The 17,088-nt window shown below is 42.1% G+C and overlaps 1 protein-coding gene and 1 long non-coding RNA gene across 3 annotated transcripts in view; one reads left to right on the top strand and one right to left on the bottom strand.

The window, feature by feature from the left end:
• Positions 1 to 222: 222 nt before the first annotated feature.
• Positions 223 to 2,304, bottom strand: LOC139030621 (uncharacterized). The gene is made up of 2 exons (XR_011483013.1): positions 2,219 to 2,304; positions 223 to 1,552 (listed from the first exon to the last, which is right to left on the bottom strand). It is a non-coding gene; the product is annotated as an uncharacterized lncRNA (long non-coding RNA).
• DENND5B (DENN domain containing 5B) overlaps positions 2,233 to 17,088 on the top strand; it is a 219,297-nt gene continuing 204,441 nt past the window's right edge. For both annotated transcript variants that reach the window (XM_020879840.2, XM_070453894.1), the window contains exon 1: positions 2,233 to 2,654. In XM_020879840.2, coding sequence (XP_020735499.1) covers positions 2,528 to 2,654 — 127 coding nt within the window. In that variant the 5' untranslated portion in view covers positions 2,233 to 2,527. The remainder of the gene's footprint in view (positions 2,655 to 17,088) is intronic.

Genomic DNA, 17,088 nt, shown 5'->3' with positions numbered 1-17,088 from the left:
TGTTGCTCTGAAGCGATAATTAGGAACACACCCAGGTATTTTCAAATTAAAGTTTTACCCTTGTAATATGTGATAACTCTATTGAAACCTTTAGGGAAGATTTTAGCCATGACTAAAAGATCCCACATAGCACAGCTAAGATCCTGCACAGCCAAATAAACTTTTTTAAAAAGTCAGTTGCTTTTCAAATCAACAAAAGTACCATATCCCTTGGCTAGTTCAAACAGTGAATTAGTTTTTTATTGTCCTCTATTAATCTAGAATCAAACAAACATTCTGTAAGGATCTACCAACGAAGATAGGAGAAACACACACACATCCTGTCATTCCCTCCCCTCCTTATTAGTGAAATTGTTTTACATATTTCAGTTCTGTCTATATGAGAAAAAGCAATCATTTTATAATAGCAAATTAGCATATGTGCATAAATATGTCACAGATAGAGTTTCTGTATTTTCCTAGTAGCATCAACAACTTGTTACTACTGAGATAACCACCCTTCTTTTATTCATTTAATAAACATGAATTGAGGGGCTAGGTGGACCAGGGTTCTGCTAGACACTAACAGGCTGAACCTAGCAGGATCCTGACTCCTGCTCTGTGGAGCTTACAATCCAGTGGAGCAGACAGACACAGAAAAGGTCATTGGAAGTGTTTTGAAAGAAAAGTGCAGGGTGCAGTAGGAGCTAAAGGTGCATTACCCAGGCTGCGGCTCATTCTGATTTTTTTAATTCTTCTTACACTGCAAACCTGAAGAGAAAGTGAGGGTACAAGCTACAGCAAATGATGGTACGCATGTGTGTGCTCCATGGACTGTAGCACATCAGGCTCCTCCATGAGGTTCTCCAGGCAAGAATACTGGAGTGGGTTGCTATTTCCTTCTCAGACGGATCTTCCCAACCCAGCTTTTGTCCCTGGGGTCTCCTGCACTGGCAGGCAGGTTCTTTACCTGAGTGAGTGTTCAGTCACTCAGTTGACTCCGACTCTTCGCAACCCGGTGAACTGTAGCCCGCCAGGCTCCTCTGTCCATGGGATTCTCCTGGCAAGACTACAGAGTGGGTTGCTGTGCCCTTCCCCGAGGTATCTTCCAGACTCAGGGACCAAACCCCTGTCCCTTAGTCTCCTACATTGGCTGGTGGGCTCTTTACCATTAGCGCCACCTGGGAAGCCCACTGAACTTCCATACATATCTTCCAGGGAGAACATTTTCCAGTCAAATAACTGAGGTTCAGTCCCTCAGTCCGCCTTCCTGGAATATTTGTTTGCGTGTCTACCGGAAGTGTCACGACGCACACCCACACGCTCCCCTCACCCCACCGCGTACCTTATACCCAAATCCCTAAAAAAGCGTACCGAAGCGGTGTGGAAGGGGTGACAATGTGGAGATAGTACGGATTTAGTTTTCCACTTTTCAAAGGAGTAAGAGTAGATCTGTGATGTCGCTGTGAAGAGGGGGGAGTCAGAGGAAACAGCAGAGTAAGAAAGCCATAGCCTTGTGAAGAGGGGTTCAGGGTTTAATTCCTTTTGCCTTATCAGCCGCCGATTGTACCTGCTGGAAGAGCAGATAAGTTCAAATGAGTACAGAGCCGGGGAACTGGAGCGCCTTGACTACATTACACTGACCTGGAAAATGTCAGGATAAATTACGGCATGAGTCGGCTAGGGGAAGTTGATAACTGTGGTCATTTTAGAAGTCTTAAAGCTTTGTGGATATTGAGTGGGTTTTTTTTGTTTTCTTTGTTTTCTATTGAGTAGGCACCGATTCGGTGAGGAAGGATGGCTTGTGAGCGGGGTTGAGCGCTGGTGGAAGGATTCAAGGACTACGATCTTAAAATAAGATGGACATCCGCACTTGTCAGTTTAAAGTATGTTGATGGTCCAGATCGTTGCGGGAAATGATTTCGGAGCAGCCGTTAACCTTTCCTCAAGCTGCATTTCTTTTTTAAAAATTCAGGATAGGAAGCATCCCCTCTGCGGCTTTGCCTCTCGCTGGCAGCCGGAGGCGCGTGTGTGGGGTCGCCCTTGAGCCGCAGCCCCGACCGCCGGGCTGGCACGAATCCCGCCAGCATCCGGTGCTCCCTCCGAGCCCGCTGGACGCGCGCGCACGTACAGCCGAAACGCGCGCTCCCGCCCCTCGCGAGCGCGCCCTCCCCTCCGCGCCCGCGCCCGCGCCCGCGCCCTCCCCGCGCTCCCACCGCCAGAACGCCGCTCAGCTGACCGGCGGGCGCCAGACGCCGAGGCTCCCAGCTCGCGAGCGCAGCTGCGGCGACGCGGGCCTCTCACGCCGACACTCCCCCCGTCTGCCCCTCCCGCGCCGGCCACCGGGAGCGGGACCGACCGGGCACGAGCTCGAGGCCGCTTCCCCGGCGCCGAGCGAGGAGCGAGGCTGCGCTGACGTGCGGCGGCTGCGCGGCCATGGGCTCGCCCGGGTCGCCCTAGGGCGGGCGCGCGGAGACCGAAGCCCGAGCGGCAGCTTCAGCAGCGAGTCCTCTCAGGCGACGGCGGCGACAGGAGCAGCGCGGCTGGGATGAGCGGGAGCGGCGCGGCGCCCGGCCCGGCCTCGGGCTCCTCCCCTGCCGCCTGCCGCTTCGCGCACTACTTCGTGCTGTGCGGGATCGACGCAGACAGCGGGCTGGAGCCGGACGAGCTGGCGGGTAAGGCCGGGCTGCGGCAGCGCGGGGTCCCCTCAGGGACGCGGGGGACGCTGCGGGGACGCGCGGGAGGCGGGGTGCCGGCTCCAGACAAAGTCAGCTCCCGGCGGCGCTCGCTCGCCGGCCGGCCAGGCTCTCGGGCAGCGATTTAATGACATTGTTATTTATTCCGCGTGCAGGGTGCTCTGCTGAGCCCGCGGGTGCCCGCAAGCCGGCCCCCTCGCCGGCAGCTGCCCGCGGGGGAGGCCGGTGAGTCACCGGGCGCGTTAACTCCCGGCCTCGCTGTGCTCCCGCCCCCCACCCTCAGCCCGGACCTCGAAGTTTCAGCCTCTGCACGTGACGCGGCGCCCCGACCCTTTGGGGAGGGGGCGTCCGAGGCCGCGGGGCCGCCGGGCGGGAGTCCACCCTGGCGGCGGCGGCGGCCCGCGGGGCGAGCGCCGGGCGGGAGGCTGATTGGACTTCATCCTTGAGTGTTCGCAGTCTGCGCCGCCTCCGGCCTCGGGTTCTGCGCTGACGGTGGAGTCACCTTTTGGAATCCTGTCGATTTGGCAGTATCGCGGAGGCTGGCGAAGATCTTTGAACCTCGGGACTTAGGACTATGCTTTGTTGATACCGCCTATAGGGTTCCGAGTTTAAGTAGTTAGTAGACATTTCCACTCAGCTGGGTGCACCGAGTATTGCTGCCTGGGTTTTCCCGGAGGGGCATCGTGCGTCCTCTTGACTCATTATTTGATGGCGCAGTGCGGGGCTGAGCTGGGGAGCAGCCTCTGGAAAGGGGGTTGTTAAAGGCTGGCGGTGGAGGGGGCAGGGGTGTGTGCGCAGTGTCAGGAGGAGCCTAGGGAGAAATGACTGATTTCATTTTTCACGCCTATTTCTTTCTGCTTGCCTTCTTGGGTTCTGAATCTCGATTTTTTTTTTTTTTTAAACGTGTGAGACAAGTGACATCTACCGCTTGAACTTTATCTGTGTCAGTGTTAAACACTTAGGTCATAGCCTTTCAGAACAGCTTTTTTGGACATAGCATTCTTGATTGCACCAGTGTGTGTGTGTGTTTTCCTTTTTTGGCGGGTAGGGAGTGACTGTGAAGAATGTATTAAATAATAAACAGTAGTAAACAGAACTGTTCAGCCTTTAGAACAATACCCACTAACTCACCTCTTGGCTAAATGAATATCTTAAGTCAGTTTCACAGCAAAACATTTTCAACAAAATCTATGTCTAGTTTTACTTAAAAATTTTATTTGAAAAGATAGATGAGTACCAGGCTGTGTGTGATTATATATTCCTGTCGTTTCTTCATGTACATATTAAGAATGGCTTTGTTAAGTGTTACGGAGTTAGAAAAAAGAAATGTTTGGAGAGATTCCTCTTTCGGGATTGGTGAAGGGGTTATTTTAGGTTTCTAGAATTCCTTTCCCCCTAAACATTTCCCTGAACATTTATGACACTGAGTCACTTGGAGACCTTCTGTCAGTGGCTACTGATGATGGAAAAAGCCTGTATTTTTTTCTTCATTGAGTCTGTATGCCTAGTAAAGCTAAAACAACACCTGTAAGTGTGACCTGAATCTCTTTGGGCATAGTGCAAATGGCTTTAACAAAACAGTAAAAAAAAAAAAAAAAAAAAAAAGTTAATGGATTCATTCAGTAAGTAGTTTTGAAAGCCTTTAATTGTAGATTGTGTTCTAGGCACTGGGCTCAGCTGTAATCAAAGCAGTAAAAAAAATCACTGTCATCATAGAGCTTACATTGTAGTGTAAAGAAATAATAAACATATGTAATTTTGTCAGAGGTTATTAAGTGCTGTGAGGAAAAATACATCTGGGAGATGAGAGTAGGGCAGTGCCAACAGAATGATGGAATTTGTAGGGTTGTAATGATTTTAAATAAGATGGTTAGGGAAGGCCTCACTGATAAGGTGATGTTTGAAAAGAACCCTAAAGGAGCTGAGGAAGCTGGCCATGTGGATTGTCTCAGGGAACAGCATTGTAGGCAGAGGAATCAGCATGTGCAGAGAGCTGAGGTGGAAGAGTTCCTCGTTTTGTGGTAACAGCAAGGAGGCCATACTGATACTGAGTAAGGAGAGTAGTAGCTGTTGTCATTGAGAAGAAGTAGGGCTTCATAGACTGTTAGACTTCCAGACGGGAAACCATATCACTAGGCTTTGAGCAGTGTAGTGAGATCTGACCTGCCTTCTAAAAAGATGGCTGTGGCTGCCATGGTGACTGGACTATATCAAGGGCAAGATGAAGGCACACCAGTTAGGAGGCTCTTTTTCACTCTTTGAGGCGAAAGTTGTTGGGGGTTAAACCAAGTTATGTGGTTAGAAGCTGAGTATATTTTGAAGGTAGAGCCAGCAGGACTTAGTGATGAATTGAGTATGGTATTCATAATAAAAGAAAATGATTTTAAAAAAATGACTCTAAAATTTTCTCCCTAAACAATTACACGCACCTGTTTATGGAAATTGGAAGACTGATGGAGAAGCTGGCTGGAGATTAGTTTAGCTTTGGACATATTAAGTTTGAGGTGCCCATTAGACATTCAGATAGAAATACCAAGTAGGCAAGACATCTGTCAGGGCCCCTAATTTTATTTTTAGGTGTAAGTTGAAAACCTTGAAGTTGGGTGTTGTCACCCAGGGAGTGGATGTAGATAGAAAAGAGAAGAGGCTTGAGGATTGAGTCCTGGGGATATTGCAACATTCTGAGGTGAGAAGGATGAGGTGGAAACAACGGAGGAGTTTAAGAAATGCAGCTAGTGTGACAAGAGGAAAACAAGAGAAGGCAGTATCATGAACCCAACTACCAAGTTCTTAACTTTTTCCACAGAGCTACATTTAGGGATCAGGAAACAAGGCTGGTGAATTAAGCAAATTAGTCACAAGGTTGTTTCTGTTTTGCTGCATTAATTTCAAAGATAGTTAGGTTTCTATTTTACTTTTCTGGAACTAATCTATTTTTATTGTACTGTTTCTTAGCAAGTTGTCACCCTGCCTTTAGAAGATTTTAATTGACTTCTGTTAAACATAAACCAGTTGCTTTGTAGACTTTTTCTTAACATATGCATATTCCTAGACTTTACACTTTGCAGGTGATGGGTCATTGTTATCAAATGAAGGCATCATCCATATCATGAAGTAACAGTTAAATAGACTGAGATCTTATGAGAAATGAGATCTTGTAATTCAGTGATCTGGGCTCTAGCTTGCTTTTTAGACACTCCTCCAGTAAAGCTTTGCTTTACCAACATTGGAAAAGACTTCTTTCATCGCATATAGGTCTTTTAACAACTGAAAATAATTTAAATATATATAAATTTAAAATATGGAAGTCCTAGAGATTTTATGGAGATGTCTCTCTATATGTCTACTGATATAGCAGTATTGAGCTTCCCAGGTGGTGCTAGTGGCGAAGAACCCACATGCCAATGCAGGAGACATAAGAGATATGGGTTCGATCCCTGGTCAGGAAGACCCTCTGGAGGAGGGCATGGCAACCCACTCTAGTATACTTGCCTGGAGAATCCCATGGACAGAGGCGCCTGACAGGCTACAGTCCATAGGGTGGTAAAAAGTCGGACACAACTAAGTGACTTAGCATGCAATCACGCACAGCAGTATTGCCTGTTGTTCTTCTCTGCCATGTCTTAGCTGTTGTGTTTCTACTCACTGTGTATTTTCAAGATGTATTTGATCCATAAACAAAAATGTCCCTTAAATGTTAAAGCAGAAATATTTAAATTTCCTTTAATGTTAAAGATAAGATGTTTCAGACTGACTATTGCATAAAGAAGAAAGGAGGTGTAAATAGAAGTCACTGGAATTAGTTGATGTGAAGGGAAGTAGATCATTTTGAAATTTTCCTTTATGTCTCTCATTTCCTCTAAGACCAAGCTGTAGGAATTTATGTGACTTGATTTACAGCAACAGATCTTTTAGGCAGTGGAAAAATGAAGGATGTAATTAGACCTTTATTCAAGTAAAGTAAATATGCAAGCCCCCAAATATGTCTTCCCCCGAGAGGGAAAGGTCTTTGCCGCTCTCTTTCATAGTACCTTGTACATAGTGTTTAATGAGTCTGCAAATTGTGTGGTGACCAGAATATTCTTAAAGCTTTTCCATGGTAGCTTGGATTCAGGAATGCTGATAGATATGGAAGTCTGATGGATGAGATCCCTGCTTTGTTTTGAGATCTTCCTTGGTGCCTCCAGCTGTTTATTTTTAGCCTTGGTGTCTTGGTTGTGGTTTAGATCTTAGAGGCAGTGGAGACCATGCTCTGAATTCAGATATAAAATTTCATTAAAACTGACAGTATCATGCCACAGTAGTACTGGAAGGGACCTTAGACATCATTTAGAGTAGAGAAACCAAGACTGAGAGTTTAAGATCTCAGAGATCCCTTTTGATCAGAACAGGCACCAGACTAAAGTCTGGTTGTTCTTTTTTTTTGGCCGTGCCATTCAGCTTGTGGAACTTTGCTTCCTCAACCAGGAACTGAAACCAGGGCTCTAGCAGAGAGAGCAGCAAGTCCTTAACCACTGGACCACCAGTTCCAAGCTTGGTTGTTGTAATGCACAAAGCTGCATAGTTATTTAAACTCAAAAAAAGATGAGCTTAACCTGGGTTCAGCAAGCATTTCAGGGTTACTCTTAATCCAGACTGAATGTCATAGTCAAGACGGTGCTAAAGTCTTTTAAAAACCAATGTCAGACAAAGACAGAAATATAGATCAATGGAACAGAATAGAAAGCCCAGAGATAAATCCACGAACCTATGGTCACCTTATCTTCGACAAAGGAGGCAAGGATATACAATGGAAAAAAGATAACCTCTTTAACAAGTGGTGCTGGGAAAACTGGTCAACCACCTGTAAAAGAATGAAACTAGAACACTTTCTAACACCATACACAAAAATAAACTCAAAATGGATTAAAGATCTAAATGTAAGACCAGAAACTATAAAACTCCTAGAGGAGAACATAGGCAAAACACTCTCCGACATAAATCACAGCAGGATCCTCTATGACCCACATCCCAGAATTTCAGAAATAAAAGCAAAAATAAACAAATGGGACCTAATGAAACTTAAAAGCTTTTGCACAACAAAGGAAACTATAAGCAAGGTGAAAAGACAGCCCTCAGATTGGGAGAAAATAATAGCAAACGAAGCAACAGACAAAGGATTAATCTCAAAAATATACAAGCAACTCCTCCAGCTCAACTGCAGAAAAATAAATGACCCAATCAAAAAATGGGCCAAAGAACTCAACAGACATTTCTCTAAGGAAGACATACAGATGGCTAACAAACACATGAAAAGATGCTCAACATCACTCATTATCAGAGAAATGCAAATCAAAACCACAATGAGGTACCATTAGACGAAAGTCAGGATGGCTGCTATCCGAAAGTCTACAAGCAATAAATGCTGGAGAGGGTGTGGAGAAAGGGGAACCCTCTTACACTGTTGGTGGGAATGCAAATTAGTACAGCCACTATGGAAAACAGTGTGGAGATTTCTTAAAAAGCTGGAAATAGAACTGCCATGTGACCCAGCAATCCCACTTCTGGGCATACACACCAAGGAAACCAGATCTGAAAGAGACACGTGCACCCCAATGTTCATCGCAGCACTGTTTATAATAGCCAGGACATGGAAGCAACCCAGATGCCCATCAGCAGACGAATGGATGAGGAAGCTGTGGTACATATACACCATGGAATATTACTCAGCCATTAAAAAGAATTCATTTGAATCAGTTCTAATGAGATGGATGAAACTGGAGCCCATTATACAGAGTGAAGTAAGCCAGAAAGATAAAGACCATTACAGTATACTAACACATATATATGGACTTTAGAAAGATGGTAACGATAACCCTATATGCAAAACAGAAAAAGAGACTCAGATGTATAGAACAGACTTGTGGACTCTGGGAGAAGGCGAGGGTGGGATGTTTCAAGAGAACAGCATTGAAACATGTATATTATCTAGGGTGAAACAGATAACCAGCCCAGGTTGGGTACATGAGACAAGTGCTCGGGCCTGGTGCACTGGGAAGACCCAGAGGGATCGGGTGGAGAGGGAGGTGGGAGGGGGGACTGGGATGGGGAATACATGTAAATCCATGGCTAATTCATTTCAATGTATAACAAAAACTACTGTAATGATGTAAAGTAATTAGCCTCCAACTAATTAAAAAAAATAAAATTAAAAATACCATTTAAAAAAAAATAAAATAAAAACCAATGCCAGGCGTACAGGGCTGGGTGGGATAGGAGCTTTCCTGATCTGAGCACAATTGGTAGTGCCTCAGTTGTTAACTTTGCTGACATCCTTGGTCCACAGTAGATTATTTTTGGGAGTTTGGAAGGTCTGGCCTGGTAACTGGGGTGCTGGGGAAGGAATAATACAAGGATCGATTTCCATTCGAATGGGGCCAAAGAGGATTCAAGGTCTAATTGCTGTGGTATAGTGATACTTGATTTTAAAATTCCACTTGGAATAAAATTCTTTATAGTGAAATTGTCCCACCAGTGAGGGCAGCTAAGTCCATGTGGTAACCCTAGGACTCAGGCATCTGCTGCCCTGGTTCATGCAAGACATAACCAGCATAGGGAGCTCAGAAGAGCAGAGAAGATGAGATGGTTAGGAAAGAGGGGAGGGGGAGGAACATAAGTGTCTTTGGAGGAGAAATAGTAAGAGAAAGGGGAAGAACGGGGACGAGAAGATAAAAAGGAGGCTGGAGGAGGGCACATACATAATATCCAGTGCTGAGGAGTTGAGACAGACTGTCCTGACATCCCTGAGTATATTCTTTGATTTGCATTTCCACTTCTGGTCACAGACACTCTTGGAGTAATAGAAATAAATGTCTAGAATACAATGCATTGTTAGTCATAATTTCCATTGAACTCCATATGGAAGAACACATTTTCTTCTATAATTTGTTAGAGGGTAGAGGCAGTTCCTACGTAAGGTACTTCAGTCAACTATACTTCAGTTTTAAAAAATAGGTACTTTAGGAAACAAGTGCTGTATGTCCGAATCCTTAGCAGTTTGGATTAATAATGACCTAAATTTTGTTTTTGGTAAAGCCATAGCTAGCCTTTATGCTTTGGGTTAATTGTTCAGTGTTAAACACTTAGAGTGTGCCACGTTGAGGAGTATGTAGGTGACAGTCACTGTTTTGAAAGAATCTACAATAAAATAGCAATAATAAAATAACTTTCTGTATGCCAAGCACTGGCTAAATGCTTCATAACTATTGCCTCATTTCATCCTGACAACACCCTTAGGAGATGGCATTATTTTCTTTATTTTACAGATGAGGAAACTGAGGCTAGAGAATTTAAGTACTTTGCCTAGGTTCATATAAGAAGTGAGAAGCCTGAATTAAAAGTCTGACATGATCCGTCCATGCTTGTAACCTGTACATTTGATGCCTCCTTCATAATACATACTGTATCACAGAGGTTATAAATTCTGCCAGTACCCTACATGGATAACCTTATAATAAAATGTGATTATTGTTTAACACCTCTGTAGAAAAAAGGTGTTAAGAAGGAGAAGACTAGCCTTTATTACCTTTTAAGACCTGGCCTGGCTTGTCTCCTTGCAGGCAGCACTGCATGTTTTCTTTTATTCATTTATCAAAACAAAAATAAAAAAAGAAGAGTATATATTTGATACTACTCCTGTTCTTATTAATGAATATAAGATATAATGGAAGTATAAGATATTTACTGCACAAATAAAAACACTACTTCCAAAAAATTTTAAACCTTTTGTTCTTATTGGATTTTATACCTGTCTTTTCTTGGCATAAATTACCTGTCCTTAGATAAGTTTATAGTTTTTAAAAAGAATGTTGCTTGTTTGTGAAACCTTGGCTTGTGTGACTGTCAGTACAATTGTTAAAGCTGTATGCACAGTTAGAAGCTGAGAATCTGGTCCTGGGTCTGTTATTTAGGACAGCTGTGGATCTCACGTGTTTTTATATGTATTGAAGGTGTTAAATGAGGTACTTGGTTTCTGAATTTGCCACTCCTCTCTTTATGGGTGGGAAATTGTTTTTGAATGAAAAACTAAGTGTATCAGTTTTTTAAAAGATTAATCCTAAATGACATAGAACATGAAGACTGAATATACCCCATATTTCACATGAGGATTGATGAGTAATTATAATCTCAGCCACAAGGAATGGAAAAAAATAAGTTAGTCTGTGTTGTGCAGTTTTTTAGTAAGCTTTTTGAAATGTTTGTCCATGTGCGCTCAGTTGTTATCTGCATGGACTCTTAGAAATCCAGAGATCTCTGTTTGAAATGACCATGTTAAGTAATCTCTAGAGGTCTGTATTCCAGCAGTGTGGATGATACTGCCAGTTCTCCACAAAATAGCCAGTGGGATCTTACAATAATTTTTTCCACTTAAAATTCTTCAGTAACTGTCTTTGTATTCAGATCAAGATTCAGATTCTTTATTGGTATCTTAGTTTATTCAGGCTGCTATAAAAGAATACCATATACTGGGTTGGTACATAAACAAGAAAAATTTATTTCTGACAGTTCTTGAGGTTGGGAAGTCAAGAGGAGGGTGCTGGTAGATGAAGTGCTGATGAGGTCCTACTTGCTGGTTCCTAGATGACTGTCTCCTGTGAAAGGGGTGAGGGTGTGTCCGAGATCTCTCTTATAAGGATTGTGTATGAATTCCATTCTTGAGGGCTCCACCCTCGTGACCTAAGCACATCCCAAAGGCCCAAGCTCCAAATATCATCACATGAGGGATTAAATTTCAACATAGGAATTAGGGGAGTGGGGCACAGATACTCAGTCTGTTCATCCTGGTTGGCAGAGCCCTTCATAATCTGCTCTCTGCCTATCTTTCCAACCTTTTCTGATTGGAACAATCTTTCCTGTTGCATTGGTTTTCTTAAAGGTTCTTAAACATGGCAAGCTTCTTATCTCATGGCCTGTTTATCTTCTGTTCTCTCTCTAGAACCTCTTCCCCTAGACCAGCATGGTCCATTATAATTATTAATATAATGTGAGACACATTTATAGTTTTAGAATTTCTAGCCACATTTAGAAAAGTAAAAAGAAACAGGTATTATTAATTTTAATGATATATTTTATTTATATATCTAGATTATTTCAACATATAATCAACATAAAAATTATTTGTGAGATATTTCACATTCTTTTATTCTTAGAAAATCTTCAAAATCCAGTGTATATTTTGTGCTTACAGAACATCTCAGTTGGACTAGCCACATTTCAAGTGTTTGGTAGCCATGTTTCAAGTGTTCAGTAACCACATGTGTCAGGTAGCCACCCTTTGCACAGGGTAGCCCTACATCTTTGCAAGATTGACTTATTCCTGTTCAGGTTTTTGCACAAGTGTTGCCTTCTCAGAGTAGCCTTCCCAGACCATCCTATATAAAGTTGTGTCCTTCCTCTCTATGCCTGCCCAACCCTTGCAGTCTCCCTGCTTTATTTCCACATTATTTATTTCCAGGTACATTGTACTTGACATGTCAATATTTCTCATTCGATTGTCGGCTCCTGGAGGGCAGGACCATGTCTCTCTTGTTTAGTTCTGTATATCCAGTGACTAGATTGTTTGAATAAATGAATGAAATCACTTGAGATGGGCTTTCATGATAGCTCAGTTGGTAAAGAATCCACCTGCAATGCAGGAGACCCCTGTTTGATTCCTGGGTCTGGAAGATCCACTGGAGAAGGGATAGGCTACCCACTCCATTATTCTTGTGACTCAGCTGGTAAAGAATCCACCTGTAATACAGGAGACCTGGGTTTGCTCCCTAGGTTGGGAAGATCCCTTGGAGAAGCGAAAGGCTATCCACTCCAGTATTCTGGCCTAGAGAATCCCATGGACTGTATAGTCAGTCCATGGGGTTGCAAAGAGTCAGACATGACTGAGCAACTTTTGCTTTCACTTTCACCCAGTGACTAGATTGTTTGAATAAATGAATGAAATCACTTGAAATAGATAAATATAGAACTTTTCTTTTTGTTACCAATAATAAAAGTTAGTATATTTGGTTTATTTGTGAGTTTTTTAACCTCTAAAGAGGACTAGCTTTTTTTTTTTTTAATGGGAAACTTGAAATTGATAAAAAAGCAAGAGAATAGAAGAATGATTAATCTTTTAAAAGGTCTATATCAGCTTTGTGGAAAGCTATTAAAATTTCTTATGTTTATAATATTTTTAGTCTGTTCCTTTCTTCTTGGAATAAGCTATGATAGGTAAATAAAATTAATAAACTTTTTCGTAAACACCAATTTTAAGCAAGCATGCAGATATCAGCAAGTCTTTGATTTTTCCTCTTAAGCAGACAACATGTCTTATTTATTTCTAAACTAGTGCCGAGTGATGAACACATAAATGGTGAGTAGTGTTCTTGAAGTTTCAGAAAGTGGCTGTATGAAAGAACACTGATAACTTCAGTTGTGTCTTTAGAGGGATACTTCAGGAAATTGCATTCCATTTCCTCCTTTGTGGACATCCACATCGTTTTTGGGCCTGGTCAGCGAGGACAGTTTTCTTTTTCTATAAAGTTTAATCCTTTGTAATTTTTCCCCATTTATATTTTGTTTTTATTGTACTTTGTATAATGTTCTCTTCTGCCTGAGACTTGACTTTTTAAGATTTAATAACCTCTTAGCCCGAGATTCCAGAAATTTTCAGTATGAGGCTATATTCTATACTACTTTTCAAACAGAATACAAGGATAGCTGTTTTAGTGTGAGGAGATAAGAACTGAGAGTTCTCGGAATAAAAATGGAAATGTTTTATGTACTGCTGAGACAGCACATCATGAGGCTAGAAAAATATGAAATAGTTGCTTTCCCCTTCATTCCTGCACTTTTCCCAAGAATCCATGATTTTTACTAACTTTATTCTGAATTAAATATTGTAACTGTTTTAATTAATGGATTTCTTAAGTTAGTGCCTTTTATTTTCCTTTCTTAAATTTTTATACATCACTGGTGTAGAAAGTTAAGTTTGAAATAATGCTTTTTTTAAAATAACTTTCAAAGATACATGCTAGCACTATTAAGTCAGAAGTAGCTCCAGGAAATCCCCTTTATATAATGAAGCTATGAAAATAGTTAATGTTTATTGGGCCATGAGCTGTGGTTGATGATTTATAAACATTATCTTGAATCCCCACAATAACTTGAGTGTATTACTATCATCACTTTATAGGCGAGGAGGCTGAACTTTGGTGAGTTGCTGCCCAGAGTCACAGAGACAGTGAAGGCCAAAGCTGGAATTGCATCCTGGTGGCCCTCTTCCACTTTTCCCTGCTGCTCCTCCAAGTCCTCCAGACCAGCTGTCCTCAGCTGCTTGGTGGTGACATATTTCCAGGCCTGGCGGCTGTGAATTGGGTGACAATTATTAATAATAGTTGAGGACTTTCTGGTGGTCCATTGATAAAGAATCTGCCTGCCAATGCAGGGGACACAGATTCGATCCCTAGTCCAGGAAGGTTTCATGTGCCATGGATCAGCTAAGCCCGTGTGCCACAACTACTGAGCACGTAGTCTAGAGCCAGAGCTTCGCAACAAGAGAAGCCACTCTAGTGAGACGCTCTTGCACGCAGCAGAGTAACTGCCGCTTGCTGCAACTGGAGAAAGCCTACTGACACGGTGAAGACCCAGCGTGGCCAAAAATTAATCGATAAAGAATAGGTGAAATGCTGAGGTTTTAAGTGGTGTTTTTAAATAAGTGGAATTAATTCAGTATCTGCCCTCTAATGATGTCATTCTCACTTCCATTCCTATGTGCTTTTATTAAGTGGTGGAAGAGAAAGTTGGCGTTACATGCACTATGCCAGCAATTGTGAATAGCCCCACACAGGATGGGAAATCTATCTTGTTATGCTACCGCCAAACTGGTTATTCATGAGTTGTGAATAGTTTTCACATAATCGTATTCTATTAGGAATACCATTGCAAAAGTAGTCTGTTTGCTTCCCTTCTGTGTAGATTTTTTTTTAAGTTATTCATAGTTCAAGGACACGTATGGGAGTATGTTTTTGAACTCTTCATGCTGATCTAGATTGTTTCTCGATACTTTGCTCAATTATGAAATGTGACAGTGTTTTGCCAAAGAGCTTTCTAAACTATGGGATAAAAATATGAGGTATAATTATAATTTTAGAGTTGTAGAATTTTTTAAGTTCAACCCTGCTGTGAACTAGTAGGCCGAACCCTTAGATACAGCTTGTAGACCTCTAGGTTTTAAATTTGAAACCCAGTTTAGAGATATTTTAACTTTTTTTCTATATTCCAGAGGCCTTGTGATGTAAATCCATCTGTCTTGTATAATTTTCTGGTGCTCTGGCCAAAAGAATCCAGGTTTCTGCTACGAAGATCTTGTTTTCTTGCCCTCTTTATCTCCCTCTTTTCTAGTACAGGACACTCCTACTGTCATTTATTTAACACAGAAAATTATTCTATAGTTTGAAGAAATATCATGTAGAACTGGTATCTGAATTAAGTTTCAGATAGTCATCATGGCACAGGTTTGCTCACAGGCCAGGTTTTTGTACTTTTTTCCCCCCAATCCATTCTTCAGAGATCACCCTTATTTTTACTTTAGTCCTCATGAAGCCACAGCTTGCTCTTTTGGTTCTTTTGTCTGTAATAATGGGGAGAAGCTTTTTTTTTTTTTGGTCATAATTTTTAATTGTCATTAAAATCTCATAGGGAAGAAATTCTAAGGTCTCAGTGAATCCTCCAGTGACCTTCATCCTTAGCAGAACAAGGAGGAGTTTTTATTTTATTTTTTTTGGCCTCACTTTGTGGCTTGTGGGATATTTATTCCCTGACCAAAGATGGAACTCCAGCCCAGCAGTGAAAACACCAGGTCCTAACCACTGGACTGCCAGGGGATTCCCAGGGAGGAGTTCTTATTTCCCACAGCTATTCAGGTTTCATACTTTCTGTTTCTAGTATCCTTTCCATTTCCCTCCTTTTTCTTCCCTCATAGTCTTTTGGGAAAACAGGGACAGTCTGCTAGATCAACAATATTCTTTCTATATATTAAAATTATATATTTTTTTCTCCCAGGACTAAAATAACAGATCATGTCCCTATAGGCAGATGAAACATGGTTGTTTCATAATCATCCCACTCAGTCAGTTCAGTTTAGTCGCTCAGTTGTGTCCGACTCTTTGCGACCCCGTGAATTGCAGCACGCCAGGCCTCCCTGTCCATCACAAACTCCTGGAAGTCCTCCCTGTTACAAGAATCAACACCAACATATCAACTGGAATTCCATGAGAATAATGTATTGACTTTAATAAGAGTAGTTTGGGCAGTAGGAATTTAGGACTGTGATTGAGTTTGATCCCCGGGTTGGGAAGATCCCCTGGAGAAGAAAACGGCAACCCACTCCAGTATTCTTGCCTGGGAAAGCCCATGGACAGAGCAGCGGGTGATAGTCCATGGGGTTGCAAAAGAGTCCTGTCGACTTAGTGACTAGAAACAACAACATATGTTTAAAGTTTATGGATGATGCACTTCTAGCACCACGTTTTGTTTTACTTTCTTGGTTAATTTGCTTCATTTTAAGTTTAACCCTAACTTTTAAGGAAATTTAAATGGCTGGGGTAACAAGATAATAAATTGTTTAAAAATATTTCCCCATCTATATCAGGTATGTTCTTGTTCCTAATAAATAAACTTTTGTTCAGATTTTAAAATATTCTGGCTCAGCTCCAGGGAAATGAGCTTTGGTACTTGACTGTTCGCTTTGTGCCATTGTTGGTTAGAACAATGACTGTGATTTCACAGTTTATTAAAACAAAAGCATTGGTACCATTGAGGTGATTTGATTATGCCAAAATAGGTTATTTTGTTTAGTTGTTCTCACTCCTGTCTGGCAGTGCTTATTTTTCCATTGGCAGCCCTGTTGTAATTCTGTTTTAAATAAATACCTGAAAGCTCCGTGGGCTCGAACGTAAAATCTTGCATATTCCTCACAGTGAAGGACTGAGAGGTCTCATTTACTCTGAAGCACTAGTAAGCTGTCTTGCCCCTGGTAGAAGGAGCCACGGGGCAGAGAGGTAAAGTATGTGTGTATAGAGGGTGGAAGGTAATGGAAAACAAAAAGCTAAAACCTTACTTATTATCCTGAAATCTTCTTTTCCTGTTCTTGCTGATCTGGTATTGTTACCCTGTCTTCTGGAACACAGTTTTGTGGTCAGAGTGTGATAAATGGTACACAGATATCCAGACAGATGCCCTAGATCCTGGAGTTCCCACAGTAGTTGTGTGAGAGAAGTCATTACAGAGTCTCCTGTACAAATGTCACACCTGCTGAAAGGTTCACAGAATCATATTCAGGCTTCCCTGGAATGAAGTCTCCTGTAACCTAAATAAAAATGTAGCCTTTTCTGAATGT

This window comes from Odocoileus virginianus, chromosome 23, assembly GCF_023699985.2.
Source record: "Odocoileus virginianus isolate 20LAN1187 ecotype Illinois chromosome 23, Ovbor_1.2, whole genome shotgun sequence".
Classification (NCBI taxonomy): Eukaryota; Metazoa; Chordata; class Mammalia; order Artiodactyla; family Cervidae; genus Odocoileus; species Odocoileus virginianus.
Note: the sequence above shows the minus strand (reverse complement) of the source record. Positions and strands in the feature narration are given on the sequence as shown.